The following is a 20,591-nucleotide window of genomic DNA, read 5'->3' as shown; positions in this document are numbered from 1 at the left end:
CTGTAGCTAAAACAGAAAATAACCTCCAGCCAGATACACAGATGCCCTTAATTTCTGCTTTTTCTATCATCTTGGTTTAGACTGAGCTACCCTCAAACCACAGTGTCGGATGAGACTTACCTGGACCTCCATCACCCTGCCCAGACACAGATCCAGAGTCAGTATAACTGTCTGCAAGGCTTGCCCACCTTGACACCCACTTCTGACTCCCTTGAGATGCTGCACACATCTACAACAAGGTGGGGAAGATGAAGTCAGAAAGAGGGTTTGTACACAAACCAAAATCTCTCATACTGACATCACTCAGTCTGTTCAAAATGGAAATCAAGCTACACATCACATTTACAACCAGACAGAAAACCCATCCACACCTCCACCATCCCAGGAAATCCACCTGGACTGCCCATACCTGCGATTCAGCCTGAGACCCATTCACAGCTTTTGAGGATAATGCCTGGAGCAACGGTGACTTCTGACTAGTGCCATTTTCACTGATTAGATGCTGAGAACCAGAGTCGTCTTTTTCACCTTTAATTATTGGTCTAAAGGCTGAAGAGATTCTGGAAAATTCAGGCGACTCAAGAACGCCAAAAACCTGAAAAGACGTTTGCATGGGAATATTAAAATGCAAGAAAACAGAAAAACATTAGCCAAAAATCCAAATCTGTGAAACATTAGTCACACACAAATTATGATCCCAAAGGGCCAGAAACACTTGCCAGTGCTTCCATGCAAACTATGCTTCTGTACACCACAGTAGCAGCTTTAAATATACTTAATCACAGAATTCCACTCACACCCACATTTCCTCTCTCCCTCATTATTTAGGGGTGCTGCCTTTAACAGCAGTAACTTTCACTGAAAAGCCCAGAGAAATTTAGGATGAGTGACAGGAAAGCTATTTACCAGCTCATTCATGAAGATTTAGACAGAGAAAATGGGAAAGCTCCATCCCTAGTGCCTTTCACAGACTGCAGCTGTGAGTGGGCTGAGCAAAACAGCCTTGCACTGCCACAAGGAACTGGGAAAGCATGCACCTCTGAGATGGGTGAGTGTTTGAGCTGGTTGGACAGATTCCCCCTGAAGATAAGCAGGCCTTCCTATGGGGGGTGACCAAGACTCATGCCTCAGAAGGGCTTGTTCCTCCCACTTGACTGCAAGAAGTTCAGAGGAAGATACCACCACAGAGGGTGCCTTGGCTGCACAGAGACGACCATAAAGATCTTTACCCTCACTGCTGTTAAAAAAATGTGCTTGCAATGGTGGAGGAATAAAGAACAGAGACACCTTAGAACCTAAGCAAGTCCAGAATTCATTTTCTTTCTTCCTGGACAGAAACACTGAGGGTTAGTTATCAGCTGTTTCACAAGTGGCAGGTCTGCACTGCACCAAGTCTATGGCACTGTCAGGACCAGAAGCTGGCCAGTTTGTCTGCCAGAGTCACATGGCTGCCAAGACTACTCCCGAGAAATATTTTTATTTTTGTGGCATTTTTCCTCATATTTCCCCACCAGAACAATTAGTCATCTAATGTCAGGACTAGGATCTTGCTGTGACCATGCCCTGAAAGCTTCCGATCACATTTAAAACAAGATGTAAGGAACAAATGTAATAAAAAACAAAAGAGAGAAGCTAGATCCAGGCTCATAAACACTGCATACAAAGCTGTAAAGCCACATTCAATTAAGGCTTCCTTTAAACCTTGCCGTCCTCCTGACAACATTTCACTAAATCTTCATAACAACTTGCCAGTTTTGTTTTCATAATAGACCGCAGATGAGACTCAAACCTGAAAATCAGCCAAACTTTGGCTTGCCCTGCGGCTGGTTAGTGGGGTGGGTTCTTCTTGAGCCTCCCTCATCTCTGGAGTTTAGTTTTTAAGCAATAATTCACTCTACAAAATCCAAACAAATACAGATCCACCTGGGATTGCCTCTGCCCTAGATCACACCCTTTGCTATCTCAGCCAGGTGCCGCTTGTCCTGACAGCAAGCACTGCCTTTCTAATCAGGCACAGCCAAATATAGAAACATCTGCCACTAAGGCTTGTAAGCACCAGCCCTTGGCGTTTCCTGTGGCCTACCATGGGATGATGCATCAGTGATGGGCTGCAGCTCCCATCTTCACAACAGTGGGCAGGAGGTGATGCAATGCCATAGCAGAGGCTTGGGAGCAGTCCTGGAGAGCAGAGCTGCTCCCAGCCACTGCTGTCAGCACAATCAGCCTGATCTTTATTCAGGTGTTGCCTTTCCTCTAAACACACGGCAAACCCACTCTTTCACTTTTGCTTCCAAATCCCATTTTTTTAAGCAAGCAGCTCTTTGCCGTGGGCATATTTTGCCTTCTTTTACTTTGCAGTATTTTGTTTGTTTGTAATTTTGTTGCTTTGATGGGATTTTTTAAAGATGAGCTTCACAGTTTGTTGGGGTCTATCTTTAGCACAGGTCACCCAGGATGATTTCCCACCCCTAACTGTAACACCCTGCTGCACCCAACTGCATCCTTTCATGGCAACAGTTAATTCAGGCCCTCCAAGCCCTCAGCTCACTGGCCAAGCACAGAAAAGCAGTGTTTACCTGATCTATCATTTTTCGCGCTTCCTCCACCTCTTTGTCCTGCGACTCTGTCTCAATGGTGTACGTGCCTGTCTCGCTTACACTGTCTTCCTCATCATTCCTCCTGCCCTGGGCTGACTTCACCTCGGGAGGTGGAGCAGAGGCAGGCTCTGGTTCTGAGGATATAACCACACGTGGAGCTACCGGCACAGGCACAGGGGCTGGTTTCTCGGCATTTGGCTTCCCAGACTGAGCAGTCTCACGCAGGTACTCAGCCATGAAATCCTGAGCCATTTTCGACTTCCTCCCAACGCTCCCATAACTTCTGGCTCTGGGAGCAGAGGAGGCTGAAGAGTTGATCCGATCCTCCGTCTTCTCCCTCTTGAAGGAGCTCGTTCTTTGGGTCCCGCAGGAGCTGTTGGTGGGTTTGCCCGCCTGGGCTGTGAGGTGGGACGGCGGCGCTGAATTTCCCGGCTTCTCTGCCGGTAACGCGTTCTTGCGCTTCTCCACCTTGCCCTTCAGCCCCAGATCCGTGTCGCTCTGGGACGAGTGAGCGCTGTGCGTGAAGGACTGGGACCGCTTCTTGCGTGGCGTGTCCTCGAAGAACTCGATGACGAAGGCCTGCTTGTTGTGCAGCATCTCGTGGGGGTCCCGCCTCATCTGCCGCTGCAGCCTCGTCTGCTCTGTCGGACGCTCCCCACCCGTCGTCGTCGTCTCCTTCTCTGCCTTGGGGTCTTCGGTGTCGCTCTGCGTTCCGTCCTCGTGCCTGTTGCCTAGAAACAAGGTATGTAGATTTGACCTTCTTAATCTCAGTTGTTGGGGGCCTGTCATTACCTCCCAGTTGAAATTTACCATTTCAGTTACAAGAAAAAGCATTCTGTAAGATTAAAAAAGACGTCTGTGTGGTACAGGGATTGCACCCCATCAGAAGCAATGAAAGAGAAGGCAGTTCTCTCCTGACCCCACTTTTCACCACTGGTTGGCTACCAAGTTAATTATTTATTTAAAAAGAATTCAAGAAGTACTTTCAACCTCATGGATTTCTGATTTTGTAATGGCAATTGGTTTACATACCTAATGTTTTGTTTCTTCCTTTTTTCAATTAAAAAAAAAAAAAAGATGCGATTATTTTGCCATTCCATCCAATTACTGTAGTCCAAGACCACCTCATGGGGTTTTCTCTTTTACAGAGCAGAAATATCTCTGCAGGATCAGGAAATAAAACCCTCACGCTGCATCCCATGAAACCAAATCCCCACGATGAAAGACCAGATCAGTGCATAACAAGTACATGCATTTTTGAGTCCCCACATCACCCCCCCCTACAAGGGGGAAATAAACTAGAGGCTAACAGAAAAGTAAATTTGAAGGATTATTTACTCTTCCTGGAGATTTAAGAATCACACCAAGACACCCCCATGAGTTACACCATTCTATGCTGCCAAGCAAAGGTTAAATCATTAGTTAAGAGGTCACTAAGCTTACACTAAGTTTATAATGATTTTCACTTATGTTAGCAACAACCGTCTTCACAACTGTCTCTATGTATCAGTGCCTGCCTGCCCCTCAGCACCTTAGCTCAGGACTCTCAGAAAGTAAGTTGAAGTAAAACAAAAAGTTAAAAGTAAAACAAAAAACAAACCTTTTTTTGGAGAAGGAAACGGGTGTGAAGGCACAGAACACGACTCAGTCAACGACCAGGAACCTGTCATCGGGAGAACGGGGAAAGAGGTCTCTGCGCTCTAGACTGTAATATGTAGCAAGATATACTGGCTAAAACACCACGTGTTTGAAGGAAAACTGCTCAAACCTACTTGGCAAGTTCTCCAGACTCATGGGTGAAGACCATTTATTACATCAAGTTAACTGTGAAAAATTAGACTTAAATGCAAGGTCCACTCAACCCAGGAGTCAACTCTATGAAGAGTGTCCTAATACACTCATGAAGAAAGCCAGCAAACTTTGCATTGTGCCCTGAGGGCTGATAAGCTTCACCCTTGGAAGGGAAAGTTCTTAAATTAAAGGTCTTGACTAAGAGCTTTGATGAATGCAAAACAGTGAGGACACAAGGAAAACATGCACCATGCTCACGGATGCCCCAGCAGAACACCATGCAGATCCCCTCAAGCTGCTAAGACCTAACACCCTATAGTCTTGATACCAGGCTTTACATTCACCACACTGCTGCTGGAAGTGACCAGATGTTACTTAGATAGCCCCAGTGGTGGGCATTTCTGATCCTGGAGACTCAAACTTGGTAGGCAGCCAGCAGTAGCCTCCAAGACATCTTCAAAATTAGCCCTGCCAGAAGAACATGTTGCACAGCTATCGTAGATAAATGACACCTGCCAGAGCAGAGGCTCTGGATCAACTCCTCAGGCCATCAACACTGTGTGTTTTAATCAAATGTCCAGTGTTGATTTCTTGATATGCAAATTACACACTGAATTACCTCAGCTACTTTCCATGCTTTATGGACTGTAGAGATGCAAATGCAGACAGTTTCTAGCAGTGTTCCTGTGCATCTTAACAGCAACAGCTGCCCAACCCTCTAGTTTTCTCCAAGAGGAAAGAACAAAACCATGGAAGCACATTTCTATCCCTGACAATGCTCTCCAGTAAGTAAACAAAATCCAGTATGACAAAAACATAAATAAATCCCAGCATAAACCCTTTCATCACACAGTCACAGTACACTGAAAATAGGACCCTAAATAGCCAAAAAGGGCACCTCAATGCTGTCCCTTATTGGGAAGGACTAACACCAAGCAATGGCTAACAAAGCAGTTCAGTTTCCATGCCATACCAAACCCTACGGCTGAATGAATATGAGACTTTATGACCATACGGGGTTCCCAAAAATATGTACCCAAAACAGCAATTTGCAGGTGTAATACGTTAAACTCTTCATAATATGATGAGTTTTGGGGTTTTTTTCCAGGAAGGTCAAAACAAATATTCCTTTAAGAGAAAACAAAGTATAGCTCTTATTTAAGTAGGACCTCAAGCAGAAGTAGGTCTAGAAACCTTCAATGTGACTTCATCAGCTCAAGCTGCAGTTCAAAATAGCTTTTCCAGAGGCAAGGCAGTGAGAATGCAGGAATCACTGGTCTCCTCCAAGCTGTTCAGTGGATGGCCCAAGAGAGACACCCAAGCAACCACAGATCTTGCAGAATATATTCAAAGTTGCATCAGAATCATGTAAGTCCCACCAGCTGCTCTAAGAACTGGACACCAAACTTTACTTCAAACCTCTAAAAATCCCAAAGAATTCCTCACAGTGACACACGTAACAAGATGCAGGTCCAAGAAATCTGATGTTTTTGAACAGAGGAGGATTTCAGAGAAACTTTAGGTAAGGAGAAGAAACCTCTTCCTACAAGCACAACGATTTCCTCTACTGGGGACCATCTGTATCTCAACTCTACTAGCAGTCTCTGTGTCAGCACTTTCTGTCATCTAACCAACTGGCTCTGGTCATTACCAGATGATCACACTTAGATTTAGGACTGCAGGATGATCATGTTTAGACTCTTTTGGACTACAGTTAAAAAGAAAAGTCAATCCATCAGCTAGGAGAAGCCAAGAGAACCAAAGTCACTGAAATATCTGTGTTAATCAGCCTGCCTGACCATTTGGAAATTATTTTAGACATTTAAAAATCAAAATCTTCTTTCAACCAATTACTGCTGATCTGGCATTATAGATGTAGCAGCGAAGTCACATTAGTGTCCCCAAGCCAACACCACACACGACTTCAAGGCCAGGTAAAGAGCATGCTAGCTGCATTCAATATATCAACAGTCATTAAAGTAATATTCTTCATCTTGCAAATTAGGAGCAGAGATAGTTAAGTCCAGTTCTCCTTGATAGGAGAAGAGTTTTTGTATTTTATTATCAAAGGCTGCATTTGCATGGCCAACAGAGAGCTACGTCCACATGACAAGACATTCACTCACCTTTAAGCGTCCTTACATGAACTGGCAGGTCACTCTTGGTACTGTAAACATCATCTCCTGCAGACTGCCTCCTCATCAGGCTTGGGTCATTCTGGACAAGCCAGTCAGCCACTTTGCTTTCTGCTGACATTACTTCTGTATGAGCTGGTTCCTTACTGAAGGGTCTTCTCTGTCTGAGTGAAAATTTAGTTACATGGTCTTTTATCTTTATTTTACCAGGGGTACCATCATCAAATTCAATGGTGAAAGAGGCATGACTTTGTACCACAGGGGCTACCACAGCATCAACATCCTTTGTTGGGATCTCATGGACCTGTGTTTCTGGAGATTTTGATGGCTGCTGAAATTCTTTAGTTGGAATCTCAAAATAACTTGGCTCTCTCCGGAAGGCAAACACAGATTGTTCTTGGGCATCTCTATAAGTAGAAATATTCCCATTCAGTTCCTCTTCATGTTGGTTTATCTCTTTTGCTCTCTCTACAAAAGCAGGAAAAAAAGGATAAAAACACGTTTTTTCAGTACTACTCAATTCACTTGTTTCGACTTGGAAGGCCTACTAATCACAACCCCTCCCTGCTAGAGAACAGATACACCGTGTGTGTGCACTGAAATAAAACACTTCTTTGTGCAGTAGAGCACATGCTTGATAGAAACATCAGGTTTACTGCACAACTGAAAACAAGATGCCTCTTCCATACACGCAGATTGACAATAACAGGAGTGTTAAAGACTAAATGGCTCCCAGGGATGATGAGGTGACACACAGATACAGCTACACAACTAGCTCTAAAACAAACTTAGTGATTTATTCCACAACTGCTGTTTCTAATGGTCAAATATTTTAGGGAAAACATTTTAATTCTCCCTTATTTCAGTTTCAGCAGCACCAATCTACACATAGGAATGTGCAAAAACAAGCACAAAAAAGAAGTAGAAATTAAAAGTCTTGAAACAGGACGGCTTCAAACAGTAAATATCTGAAGTGTGCCAAAATTTTGCAACCCCTATCTTCTCCCACCCCATGTCACCTCCAGTACCTGAATAATGTTCCTCCTGTCTTCTCTCCTCCTTGTTATTTGCATCATCTTCCCCCCACCAGGAGGGCTGCCCATACAGAGGGGTGCGGTAAGTATTTGTTTCTAGGAAGAGGATAAGCAAATACTTTAACACAGAAAACATCAATTTACCAGGTTCAGCAGCATGCTGAAAGGGGGAGAAAAGCAGGGCCAGATGAGACCATGAACCTGTTACACCACAGTTACAACAACAGCAAATTATACATAATAATATGTTCAGGGTTTTCTTTGTTTTGTGTCCTTTTTTCCTTTTTACATTCTACTGCAAGACACTAACTCCACCTCCCTCCATTGTCCTTCATAGCTGTGTTTCCCAGATACTGGCTTTCGTCCCTTTCTAGCCTTACAATACACACAAAGTGGAAGATTTTTGGCAGAAAAGACTACAAAACCCTAACCACAAAACTGTCTTCAACTCAACCTGCAATTCAGGTGAAATCTGACTTTTTCCTCACCTTAATTGGGAAGACTTTAGCTCTGCCCTTTTTTGCCCCACCATGTCCGTGGATGTGTCCAGGCTAGGGACTTCTTGCACTATTTACCACTCCTACTATAAGTGACACACATTCCACAACAGGAAATTCTTTAAGCATTACAAACATAGGAAAAATGGTAAAACCATCTCCTTACACTTTCATAAAGAAGCAGCAAACTTTTGTTCTCTGAAGCTTAGAGTGAACCAAGTGAGTTGCATAATCATTGTAGGACAGAGGTTTGTCTCATGGAGAATTTCCTCTAGAAGAGCCAGGCTTACATTATGTCTCTGTTCAGTAAGCTCTCCCTGAAAGATTTTCACTGCAACAACTGGCACCCACTCAGTGGAGCTGATCCACTGCTCCTCGTTTTGTATCCCACAAAATAAGGCTGCGTTTTGGCAGTGCCTTGGGCTTCTGCTGTTTATGCAACAAACAAAAAGAATACACCCAATTTGCCTGTGGTGCAGTTAATACTGCAGTTTTTCATAGTTCAAGAGAAGCAAATAAAGTAGCTTTGTTCTTTCATCTAGAGGTGATAGAAACACCAGGATAATTTAGGGGCTGAGGTTAAGATCCAGCTTTGTTAGGCTGCTCCTGCCTCTGCTCATAGCAGCCATAACTGGCCACGTCGGAAACCCTGGCTCCAGCTCCAGAGCCATAGCTGAGCTTCTACTGCCAGCTGCTGCTCAGCTTGTGGTTTTCAAAGCACACACTGTTCTGTGCAAAGCAGCTCTCAAACAGCCCTGCAATTTTGCCCTCCCTGCTTTAGTAGGCACATGACAGAAAGCAGTTGTTAGCATAAGGGAAGTCAGGAAAGGAAGAGGAATTAAATAACTCAAATTAAAAAAGCAGCCTGATTTTATGCTGTTGTTTCTAAAGCTACACAGAACCCAGTGGTTACTACTTCAGATATTTTTGTTCTAGGATCATTCCAGATATCTCAGCTCATACACTGACAGTCCACAGGCAAAAATTCTGCTTCACAGATGCAGCCCACAGGCCCTTTTCAAAAGATCTTGTCCGTGTTCCAAAGTTAACCACGCAGCCTCCCTTCACAGTGAGGATCAAAAGAGGCTGAAAGTATTACTCTCCTCCCCGCCTAGAGTGCATGGAAGATAAACCATGTTCCTATTATGTAGGCGGCCTTTGAAAGTTCAAAGGAGGAAGCATTTCTCACCAAGATAAATTGGAATTGCCAAGCAATATATTTCATAACTGATGATGGGTAAACCATTCATGGGAGGGGGGGGAGATAAAGAATTAAAAAAACCTATTCACAAGGTTGTCAGTGAACCCTACTCCAGGGTAGGGTTTGGTTTCTCCTAGGCTGAGATCTTCTGTCACACAGCGTAGCAGAAACCTATCATTCTCTTTTCATGCTATAACTTGCCCACTAGATCCCACCCCACCCATGCAGGATCTGCTCCACCAGCATCAGGCACTTTGGGCACACAGTGGATTATTACCCTCTGACTTGCAGTACAGATCTTAGGGTTGATGGCCAAGAGGCAGCTTTCTGGGGGAAGCCAGGGGAAGGAGATCAACACTTTAACACAAATCCATTAGCAAGAGCCAGTGATGTCTGAGGTAATTTGTGCCTAAAGGCATCAACTACCCTATAGATGAAATGCAAAGACCACCTGCACTTGACTGTTGCACAAGCAGCACCTTTCCCAAGGATGGGTGCTGTTACCACTTGAATGAGTTGCCTCATTACAGCCTGTCTCTCCAGCACATCCCAGCCCCAAAGGGATCCAAAAGGCCCCCTAGTCTACAAGAGGCCAGTGATCTATTCCAAGACAATTTTGTGTCCAGAGGGGCAGAAGAGAGGTAAGAGAGCTCACACCCATCCTGCAGGACAGAAGTCTTCCCAGAAACTACTCAAAGATCTGTGTCCCATCTGAGTACAAACACAGGAACTTCTGCCTTTGTTGGCCAGTAGCTTCTCTACTACAGGGAAAAGGCAGCCAGGGAATAAGTCAGACTTTTGGTCAGACCTCTTCTGTTGATGAGGAACTTTGAGATTGCAATTGAAACTGAAGGGGGGGGGGAAGGATTTATAAAGAATAACGATTCAACTCCTCTGCTGTCTCAAACTTCCATGGGTCCTAATAGGTGCTTGGAAACAACCCTAACTGCCCCTCTGACAAAAGCTAGGACGAAGTCAAAACCCCAGGGCAGGTCGAGGAACACTTAAAAAAAGTGCATCGGGCTGGCCAGAGTGCACAGATCTGGGGCCATCATGGTGGGAGACGCTGCCCTGCACTCACTGCACAGCACAGCAGCAGAAGGTTGCTCATGGCCCATCATACAGAGCTCACATTGCCCCACCTGCAATGCCTGTTTCAGCATCTGTGACAAAGCTGCTCATTTGTGTGTGTGGCATTTCATTCCTTTCCTCTACCAACCTCCACAATGAACTGGAACTTCATTTTAAAACTGCGAAAAGCACAGATGGAAAGCTGAGGAGTCAGTATCTTGCTATTTGGGGACAGTTTCAATATTTTAAGAGCAATTAATGTTCCCACTGAGCATTCATATTAATTTGCATTCTGAATAACATTGTCAAGTGGCACAGTCACTGTCATTCTTGGCTATTGCTGAAAGCAGACAGATCCCGAGCCACAGTAAAATTTCTCTGACTTCAGAAGAGTATTGTGGTTTAACCTCAGCCAGCAGTCAAGCCCCATACAGCCCCACCAGCTGGGATCAGGGGAACAATCAGAAGGGTAAAGGGTAGAAAAGTCATGTGTTGAGATACAGAGAGTTAAGTAAGTAAAGCAAAATCCACGCACAGAAGCAAAGCCAAACAAGGAACTCATTCACCACTTTCCATGGGCAGGCAGGTGTTCAGCTACCTCCAGGAAATCAGGACTCCATTACATGTAACAGTGACTTGGGAAGACAAACACCATGGCTCCAAACATTCCTTCCCACTTCCTCCTTCTTCCCCCTCTATTATACACTGAGCATGTGATATAGTCTGGAATATCCCTTTGGTCAGTTTGGGTCACCTGTCCTGGCTGTGTCTCCTCCCAGCCTTCCATGCAGCCCAAATCTCCTCGCCAGACTGGCAGTATGGAAAGCAGGAAAGGCCTTGGCTCTGTGTAAGCCCTGCTCAGCAATAACAAAAACATCTCTATATTAACAACTCTGTGTTCTGCAAAAATCCAAAACACAGCTCCATACCAGCCACTGTGAGGAAAATTAACTCTACCCCAGCCAAGACCAGCACAAAGAGCTACATGAATTTGTTGCCCTGCTCATGTCAGAAGCTTCTATCCCTTCTAATTTGCCAGCACAACTGACACGTCTCCCAGCTCCAGCTCTAACACAATATTGTAGAAAAAGGGAAAGGGGGGGGGGGGAAGCACGATGGGAAGGCAGCTAAAACAGATGGCTGTGACAGAAGTGGGCCAGGGAGCAGCTACACATGCAGTTGTGCCAGCGGGCTTTGTTCTTCACCAGCTGGGATCCATTTTAGGTAGCAACCTCAACCTGGACCTGCAGCATCCAGAGCAGCATGTCTGCCTGTGTCCTGAGACATACAAAGCACCCTGAAGCCACCTCCTGTCTGTTCTGTTTTAGTATAAGATGGATGCTCTTGCAAGAGCAGACAAACTCGGGGCCTGCTCAAGTCAGCAGCGAAGGGAGGAACACCAATGGAAATGAACTGCTCAGTCATTTTAATGACATGAGACTTCCTCCAATTGATGGCAGCTCGTTACCACCTCTCTCCACTCCGTGCCAGGCTGCCCAGATGGTGCCAATTCATTTAGACGTATTTCTTAGCTCGTCAGTTCAGGCAGGCAGCCCGAAAATCATCCTTTTAGATAACTGAATTGAGGTCAGCACAAGCATTCAGCCAGATAAATACTGAGCTACCAGTGAAGGTGTAATACAGGGAAGACCACTGACATACACACGTTCTGCTCCTGGATTTCAGTCTTTGGGGCAGTCACTCAAAAGGAAAAATGAAGGCTGTTTTAGCGCAGAACAAGGGAAGTCCATTTGCTTAACAGTCTGACAAAAATGTGGCCTGTTAAATTAATACAGAACTATTGATCATCTGAAGGAGAGGCACCAAAAGAGAGAATGAGACATGTCAATACAAAGGGTGTATTTATGGAGAAGTGAATCACATAGAACACAAAGCCACAACCAGAAACACAGTCCAGGTGATGAAAGGCAAAGGAGAAAGACTGTGTTAAAGCAGCTTTCCATCATCAAGCAGGAAGAATAGCTTTGAAGACTAGCACACAGCTCCCACTAAACAGTGGGGGTCTGATTTCCCTTGAAGGTGTCCCCTGTGGTCAGGACAGGACTGAGGATTGTGCTTTGCCCGAATCTTCACAAAGTTTCACACCATCATGAGAGAGACAGTCAGCAACAGCAAATTTCTTTGCTCATAGAAGCACACACAGCTTTGAAGCTTTCTATTGCAAGTCATAACAAAAGCATGAGAAATTCAGCTTGCTTTAAGTCAAACTGTTTTTGATTCATTATTAATAACAATAATGTCCATCTCCAGAAGATGCAGAGTAGGTTTCTTACAGCAGAGGCCTTGGGGAAAAAAAAGATGATCTAGCTACAACATTTTAAAATTAATTCCTTATAGCTCTGCTTTTTAACTCCTCTCCAAAACAGAGAATTCAGATCTAGTAGGAATAATCATAAAGCAATTCCCTGACTCGTTACCACACAATTTATTTCATATGTGCACGGTTAATCTAAGCCCTGGTCTTTTGTACCTGCTGTGAACATACACGGATCCCAGCGACTTTTAAATCAGGCTGATGATCACAAATGTACTTTTATCAATTACATGGTCAAACCTTAAACATGCTTCAGTAACCACCACTCTAATTCAGGCAAAAAAGCAGATATAACACCACTCCCTTAAATTAAAGGCTAGGGCAGAGCTGTGTGTCTAAATAGCTACTGCCATGATCTCATGGGGAAAGCAGCCAAAGACCATGGAAACCACTTCACAGCTGGGCACAGCTCCCACTGCCTCCATCCATGCTGCCTGCTGACCTCAGCCCTGGACATCAGCAAGACTTTCAAGTTGTCCACTCTGCTGAGAGGACTTACTAATCACATGGACGCTGACCTGGTGAGTAAACCTATTTCACAGATCCCAGGAGAAGCTCCTGCAATTGGTCTTACTCCTGCAAGTGATGATGCCCATTTCAAGTGGACGCTGCAAGCCACCTCCACCCCTAGGCCGGCAGCAGTTTTTCAGAGGTTAGTCATCAGATTCAGGATTACCCAGTCCCATCAGGCTGTGGCAGCTTTGAAAAAATAAAAAATTAAGATCAGCCTGAGGATTTAACTACGTGTTGAGAACAGAAGACCCCAAAGTAGCTTATCTCATCAAGTACCTCAACTCAGGTAGCAACAGATGGGAACAGGGATTGTGACTGTCTTGAAATCTACTCAGTTCAAGGCTCTACCTGGCCTCCTGATCACTTAAGGCTTTAGACTTGAGAGCTAATAGCTATTTTAGCATTAACTAGCTGAACTGTGGATACTTTTATTCATAACCATCTCCAAGCCATAGGATTAACCAAGCTCCTTGCTTCAAACATTTCACAGACTGATCATTTTCTGCTTACAGGCAACGTACACCCAAAAGCTGCAAGTTCAACAGCATAAAGACTAAACTGACTGTTTCCCATTCACTCCCCTGGATCTCTTTATCCTCAGCCCCTCACCTCCTCCCATTTCTAAGCAGCTCTAATTGTTCACATTGTTTTGTTAAACCTCTTCCCTGAAAGCCTGCATTCCCTCTGCCTCTCTTCCACACGGGCCCTGGGAACCGATCCTTCTAAAGGCCTTTGTCAGCCCAGACCTTGTTTTAATTAGTCAATGCAAATTCCTAAATACCTACGGGCTTAGCGAAACAGCTCTTTCCCTAAAGCCTCTTTCTGCTGCCACTAAGCAAGCCCACTCCCCCTAAGACCACTACATTCTTCTTTTCACTAATCATTTCAAATTGCTGCCACTCCTCCCAGCAGCCAAGGAGAAACAGTGCCTGCGTGCAGCTGAGGACAAGGTGAATTAGTCACATGGCGGATGAGAAAGGGATCCACTGATCATTCTGCTCATGTGACAGAGATGCTTTTGGAAGAGCGAGGGACTGATTTAATGTTCAGGCTCTTGCTTCCACAGGCTTCAGTCCAATCCAGCAAAACACTTCAAACAAAAAGTCCTGATTTCCTCTATCGTTCAGTGCGGTTAGCAGCACTTTACAGATTTTTTTAGCTCTGCCCATCAGTCCCACTGCATGTGACATACTTCAGTGCTGGTCCCCAGTAAGAACACAGAGCCCGTTTTGCCTTAGACCTCTGGTCTGTGCCCAGTGAAGATGACAGGAACATAATGCAGGTCTGCAAATCAGAGGCGAGAGAAACGGGTCACCTTGCTGAAGAGTCACTCAGCGTCCTGGCCTTGAAGGTGTTCCAAATATCCACCGCTTACGCTATGTAGGTTAAAATCAATGAGTGCATTTTGGAAGGTGGCAAGAATAAAAACTGAGTGTTCATGGAACCAGGCAGTAGCAAACTCAAAGTGGTTCCAGTTACTGGCAAAGATTTCCAAGAACCTCCTGCCCCTTGAAAGGCAGCTGGAGAGCTCTTCCCCGGCGGGGTTCACCTCTTCTCACCCTCCCCAGTGTCACACTTAATCATCCACAATTCCATCCCTTTATGTTCACGCTTGTCAGGCTCAGTCCCAAACACAGCCACCGTCAAAGCAACACAAAGAAAGGTTTTCTGGTGCAAAAACTGGGGAGTTGGGCACACGGGTGCATGTGCTTCCTCACACAGCTGGAGACAGTGAGGAGACCAAGGAGGAACATTACATTGTCTTAGTGTACCATGTCAGCTTTCACAAGGACAATGCATGGGAGATTATGGTCCATCAACCCACTCCAATTAGTTATCATGAAGCCTTAACAGACTTACCCAAAGTTGTACACTTTTCTAGAAAGCTGCCATACCTGTCTCTAGGTAAACTCACCCAAGATGTTTACCTCACACTTTTCCTTGCCCATCCCCTTCCCTCCATTCTCCTCCCTGAATCTTCCTCCAACAGAAAGTGGGCAACTCTCCCTGCTAAACCCTAAAGCTTTCCTAATTGCTCTGCCATCCTGAAGCCACAAGACCACCACTGGTAGTCATGTCAGCAGTATGCTTTAAAACCGTATTTGCTCCTACCATGCACCAGTAAGCTCCAGAAAGCCATGAACTGAAAGCTGACCAGAACTGGGGAGAGAGACCTGTCAGGACAGCACACACAGGAGGCAGGAATTTGAGTGAAATGGGTGAGACAAGACTGCTAGGGAGGTCCTGGCAAACCATAATGGAGAACACAGAGGAACCAAGTTTAACAAAGGATCTTTAAAGGAAGGCAGCAGTTGATAACAAAATGGAGAACAGAAGGAATTTCTCAAATAGAACAGGTTTGTAGCTGGGGAACAGCAAACCTGAAGCAAACATCTCCCAGTTTGGCAGTCTGTTTCAATCCCACATATTGGCACACCAGGAAATACAGCCATTTAAAACCATCCAGGGCTTTGTGAAAGAAATGGCTTGCTGCTTCTTTGCCTGCCTGCCAGCACCACGCCACAGCAGCTATACATTTTCTACTCTGAGTCACCCTCTCTTGTTCAAACACCAGCTCACGATTAGGAAATTAAAAATAGACCAGACAGGTGCCAGAGAACTTACCAAACCTGCTCTGCCCACAGGTTTTCCAGAACACACACAGCGACAAGGCATGTAGGAGCCATCACACCAGCCGATTTTTTTGGAGACTGAACCTCCAAAACCCCAGAGTCTGGAATACTCCAGGAGTTTAAAAAGATGATCCTTCCAGAACTGCAACCCACAAGACTCTACTGTCAGAATCATAACCCAGCACAGGGCTCAAGCTGCACTTTGTTCAGAATCCAGATGAACTGGTTCCCAAGCAGGTACCTGTAATTGCTTTCCTCTCTCCTTTCTCCAGCTTTGCTTGTGGGGACTCAGTGTAGACACCGTGCTCCATGGGCTGCTCCGCCCTCTTCATGGCCGTGCCTTTGTAATTCATCTGGAGTTGGCTGGTGTACTTCTCATGCTGCAGAGACACAAGCAGCAGTGAACCCCTCTTCCCCACCAACAGAGCACCCAAAACTCTACTGCAGCTGTGTCCTTCAACAAAATCCATGCACACCTGAGTAGAAGCTACAGAACAAGAGAAATAGCCCATCTGGAAGCCATTAAGTGACAATTCTAGTACACAAGAAGGTCACTGTGACTTAGCTCTGCAAAATAACTAATTAGAAAATCCTTTAAAGAATAAACTGGGAAGAATCAGAACTCAGGCTATTTTCTACTCAGGATTCAAATCCTGAAATCCCCTTTGTTCTTAAAGGAACATCGTAAATTATTTCAGGGTGCTTATCTGCATTATCTCAGTTTTTCGGCAAAGGCAACTGGAATCTATTTTAATTACTTTTTCCAAAACCCTCTCCCCAGCTATGAAAGTGATACTACATTGAGACAGGTTCCATATTAACACAGTAACTGAGCTATTTAGAAGCTGGTTTATTACACGTAAATTAATAAAAGAGTGAATCCATCCAGATTATCCCTGAGTAAGTTCAATGAATCACTTGCCCAATTCTAGCTGTTAGACTTCCTATCCTTGCCAAGTCCTAAACACAGAACCAGGGCTAAGAAGGTAGTATCTGCTAGGCAAGAGCTATGGCACTGACAGCCTAGTCCCACAGCTGAACATTATAGCTTTCTTGCCTAAAGGGGGTTGCTCTTCTGCCTTAGATAAGGGGCTGCTTGAATATTTCTTACCTGCTACTGAACACTGTAAAAAAACACCTCACTCCTAAGAGGACTGACTGCTCAGTAAGTAAAAATTGGGAGCTTGAAGGCAAAAGTGAGATTGTACATATGAATAAATTAAGCAAAATTCAGCCTGATTGAGGAGGTGTGGTGGAGCTGGCATAAGTCACCATGCTCAGAAAAAAAGACATCTGTGCTCCACTTCTGGGAGGGAATAAGTTCTGCTGTGCTTCACCCACAAGTTCATGTGCTGCTGGTTCTTTAACATGTTACAGCTTTAAGTAACCCTTTTTTTCTTGGCAGTCATGAAACAAAGAACTTGATCTGCATGTTAGCACAGGGATAGGAGAGATCAGATTTGAGATAACTAGGAAATGTATCTCTCCTCAAAGGAGGGTTTTATTAAGTCCAAATCCAAGGAGAGCCTCACATTTTGAAACATTTCACTGCCATCAAGAGTATTTTAATATTTCACTCTGCTTACCATCACTAGAGTACTTAAAGTCTTTTGCTAAAAATGCACTGCACCCAGCCAGTCTTACCTTTAATGCTTCTTCTGGGACTTTGTGTTGAATCTGTTCCAGGACATACATATTCGAATGTACAGAATTCATTAAGGAAATTACAAAGGAATTGGATGGACAGAGAAATCTAGCATTCAGTCACAGAAAGAAAACAGCATCATAAAACCAGAAAGCCTTAAAATTCCCAGGGTAGTAAAAGTTGCCTGTGCTGCAGCCCAGCATGGTCTTTGTTGTGCAGTTTGTGACACAGTGTAAAATCACGTTTGCTGGCCAGACCCACAACAGCTGAGGGGCAGCAGACATGGGGACCTGAGCAGGAGAAGCCTGGAGGAGCACCAGCAACTCTGTGCAGGACCAGGGGGAGCAACTGGAGTCCCAGCTCAGCTCAGAGGTGATCCTCTCCACCTGGCTGGGGGATTCAGGCAGACCTCTCAGTATCCTGGCCAAGGTGGGCCAGTCTCACACACTGGACAAGGGAGCAGTGGAGTTCAGCTCCTTGCTCAAATGCTTGGGCCTATGGTGCTCTCTTGCCCTGGCAATGCCTTTCAGTCACTGCACTGTTCTAGATGAAAAGTAAATCAGGTCATGAGCTGCTGTGACCTCTTAGGAAGGGAGGCATTCACATGGTTGAGCCCAGGCAATAATCCTCAGCAATGCTGTATTAAAAAAAAAAAAAAAAAAAAAAGAGCTGGCATCTGGAATGTCATCATGAACAACCCAATCAGCACAGCAGAAAGCAAAGAGGAGGAAAAAGGAAAGATGGAAAATATTAAACTAAAAATAAACCAAGTGATACTGGCCTAGCAGGGAAACTCTGCACAGCCTGTAAGTGAAACTGTAAATGGAAAAGAGAAATGCTCTCATGCAACAGGACACAGCTGACTCCAAGACCTCAGGAGATGCTGCCATCCACACCAAGCTGACTGCAGTGTGCACAGAAAGCTCTGCTAAACAGAGTGGCTCCAAAACAGCAAAGCAGGGAAAGACCTTATAGCTGCAATAGGTACATAGTACAAAGATTACTCTAAAACCTACATTCCTTAAAATTTTCTTTTTGAGGGCAATAAATTCTACAACTCATAAGTATAATCATTCATTTCACTTGAATATTCATGAAAGGGCTGTAGAACTAAATACTACAACTCAGCTGCTCATTGCTGGGAATTACTTTCTGCAAAAAGTTTAAACTGGTATTACAGCCATTAAAACCCACCCATGCTCCAGGCACTGATTTCTGTCTTCCCAGGACTGGAGTTCACAGCAAATCTTCCATGGATTTCCTCACACACCAAGAAACCAGAACATACACAAGCAGCTACATCAAAAAAAAAAAAAAAAAATTGGCAAAGTCAAGAAAAGCTTCAACTGAGGTTGTCTATGGGACTGTAACAGATCTCATCACATGTGCAGCAAGATACCACCTTTAATGACAAGATCCCAGATGACAGTGACCAAGACCCAAATTATGATCCATGGCCCAGAAAACCCTCTTTTCCTGCAGATCCAGGATTGCACACACATAAGTTTGAGCAATCTTGGTTGCAACAGTGAGTGCTCCTGCACTGTCACTGCTGAAAGCTGAAGCACCAGATCCCTGGAAGACCAGTAAGGCTCAAGGGTTTGGAGTATTTCAAGGGCTAAAGCATGGCCAAGCACAAATGGATCATCACAGGGACAGCAAAAGATGCAAGAATGTGGCCTTGGGGTCAAGGATGCACCAGAGTTTTCCAGACAAATATTTGCCCCCCACCAAACAGTAAAACTTAGTCTCTGCCTCTATTTTCAGAAATGTCTGGACTGTTTTAACTGACATCTCCCCAGAAAAGAAAAAAAAAACCAAAAAAACCCAACACAACCTGGAGAAGACACTTGCTGCTTCTAAATTCAGCTTGAGTGGGCAAAGGTTGGCAGATAGAAGCGACTGAAAAAAAGTGAAAAAAAGGATGAGATTACATGAAAAGACAGCAATAGGAGCCTCTACTTACCACTATTGCTCTTCAGGCTCAAAAAGGCATGCCAACAGCTATGCTTATAGCTAGCCATACTGTCACATCAGGATAAAAAAGGAAAGGGATGAAAGCAAAGGTATTTTAGCAGACACCAGCAGGATTTGCGGTCTGTAAATAAAGCAGTAACTACAGCCTAGCTTCCCCTTGCTAGAGGTGAAATGTGCTATTGCTAAAGAGAGATTTACTCCTGCATTTTGTGGCAGAAGCAATTTGCACGGGCAAACTTTAATCAATACAGAGTCAAGGGTCTGGCCACAAGCTCCGCAGATAAATACTGAAGGCTGAAGGCATGAAAATTCTCCGAAAGAAAGCATCTGGGTGAAATGACTAACAAAACAGTGCAAATTGAATGAAAAAAAATAAGAAGATGTTAGTTCATACAAAAACATAGGAACTGTGTTTGTTCCCAGCTGGTACTAGCTACAGTTGCCACGCAAAGAAAAAGAAAAAAACCACAACCTTTCTTTAGGAGGAGACTGAACAGGCACTTCCACAGTCAGTACTGCCAGTGCAGGGCCTGATCCAAAGTCCAATGAAAAAGCAGGGATCATGATTAATGTGCTCTAATTCAGGCTCATGGTGGAGAAACACAAGTTTATGAGCCATCCAAAGGCTCCAAGAGGCAAAACAAAAACCTTCCTCTCTAGTGACAATTAGCCCTGGTACCTCTTCATGCAGCCAACAGCACAAAATCCAAACAAAGCCTGAGACCCAATGCTCTTCAGAAAGGATATCATAGCCGAAGCGAATGACATCATTCAGTTTCAGGGTGATGTACTTCTGGTCAGGAATCCTCACGTCATTGACAAATGTCTGCAGGAGAGAAGCACAGGAGCGGGTATCAGGGTCATGGAGCTCATGGATGGTGCTCCTGAAGGGCACCCAAGTCCATCTGTTGATGTCATTGCACGTACTCAGAGTGTGCCAGCACCATGTCAGGAGCTAGGAGCTAAGCTCCCTGGAAAAATCAACACCAGCAAGTCGCTCCCATGGGCAAGTCAGAGCACCCCAATTATGCTTCAAAGCAAGGTGCTGTGAAGGGACCTCCAGGGAGATTTACCTTTGCACCAGCTGCTAATGCAATTTTAGTCCCTGACTTGAGCAAGTAAATGAGGTGCCTCAAGTTAGGAACTTCAAATGCTCTCGGCT

At 44.7% G+C, this 20,591-nt stretch overlaps 1 protein-coding gene across 5 annotated transcripts in view; it reads right to left on the bottom strand.

The window, feature by feature from the left end:
• CEP170B (centrosomal protein 170B) overlaps nt 1-20,591 on the bottom strand; it is a 58,181-nt gene that overhangs the window by 21,606 nt on the left and 15,984 nt on the right. For 4 of the 5 annotated variants that reach the window (XM_066188948.1, XM_066188951.1, XM_066188952.1 and 1 more), the window contains exons 4-11: nt 20,177-20,255; nt 17,452-17,510; nt 16,049-16,187; nt 7,552-7,653; nt 6,515-6,991; nt 2,577-3,328; nt 410-595; nt 121-229 (exon numbers count right to left, since the gene is read on the bottom strand). In XM_066188948.1, coding sequence (XP_066045045.1) covers nt 121-229; nt 410-595; nt 2,577-3,328; nt 6,515-6,991; nt 7,552-7,653; nt 16,049-16,187; nt 17,452-17,510; nt 20,177-20,255 — 1,903 coding nt within the window. Of the gene's footprint in view, nt 1-120; nt 230-409; nt 596-2,576; nt 3,329-4,197; nt 4,261-6,514; nt 6,992-7,551; nt 7,654-16,048; nt 16,188-17,451; nt 17,511-20,176; nt 20,256-20,591 lie in introns of all 5 variants that reach the window. The other variant, XM_066188950.1, reaches the window with a different exon arrangement.

This window comes from Chamaea fasciata, unplaced genomic scaffold (genome assembly GCF_029207755.1).
Source record: "Chamaea fasciata isolate MVZ Bird 193981 ecotype frontalis unplaced genomic scaffold, bChaFas1.0.hap1 SCAF_7, whole genome shotgun sequence".
Taxonomy (NCBI): Eukaryota; Metazoa; Chordata; class Aves; order Passeriformes; family Sylviidae; genus Chamaea; species Chamaea fasciata.
The sequence above is the reverse complement of the archived record's forward strand: the minus strand, read 5'-3'. Positions and strand labels throughout refer to the sequence as shown.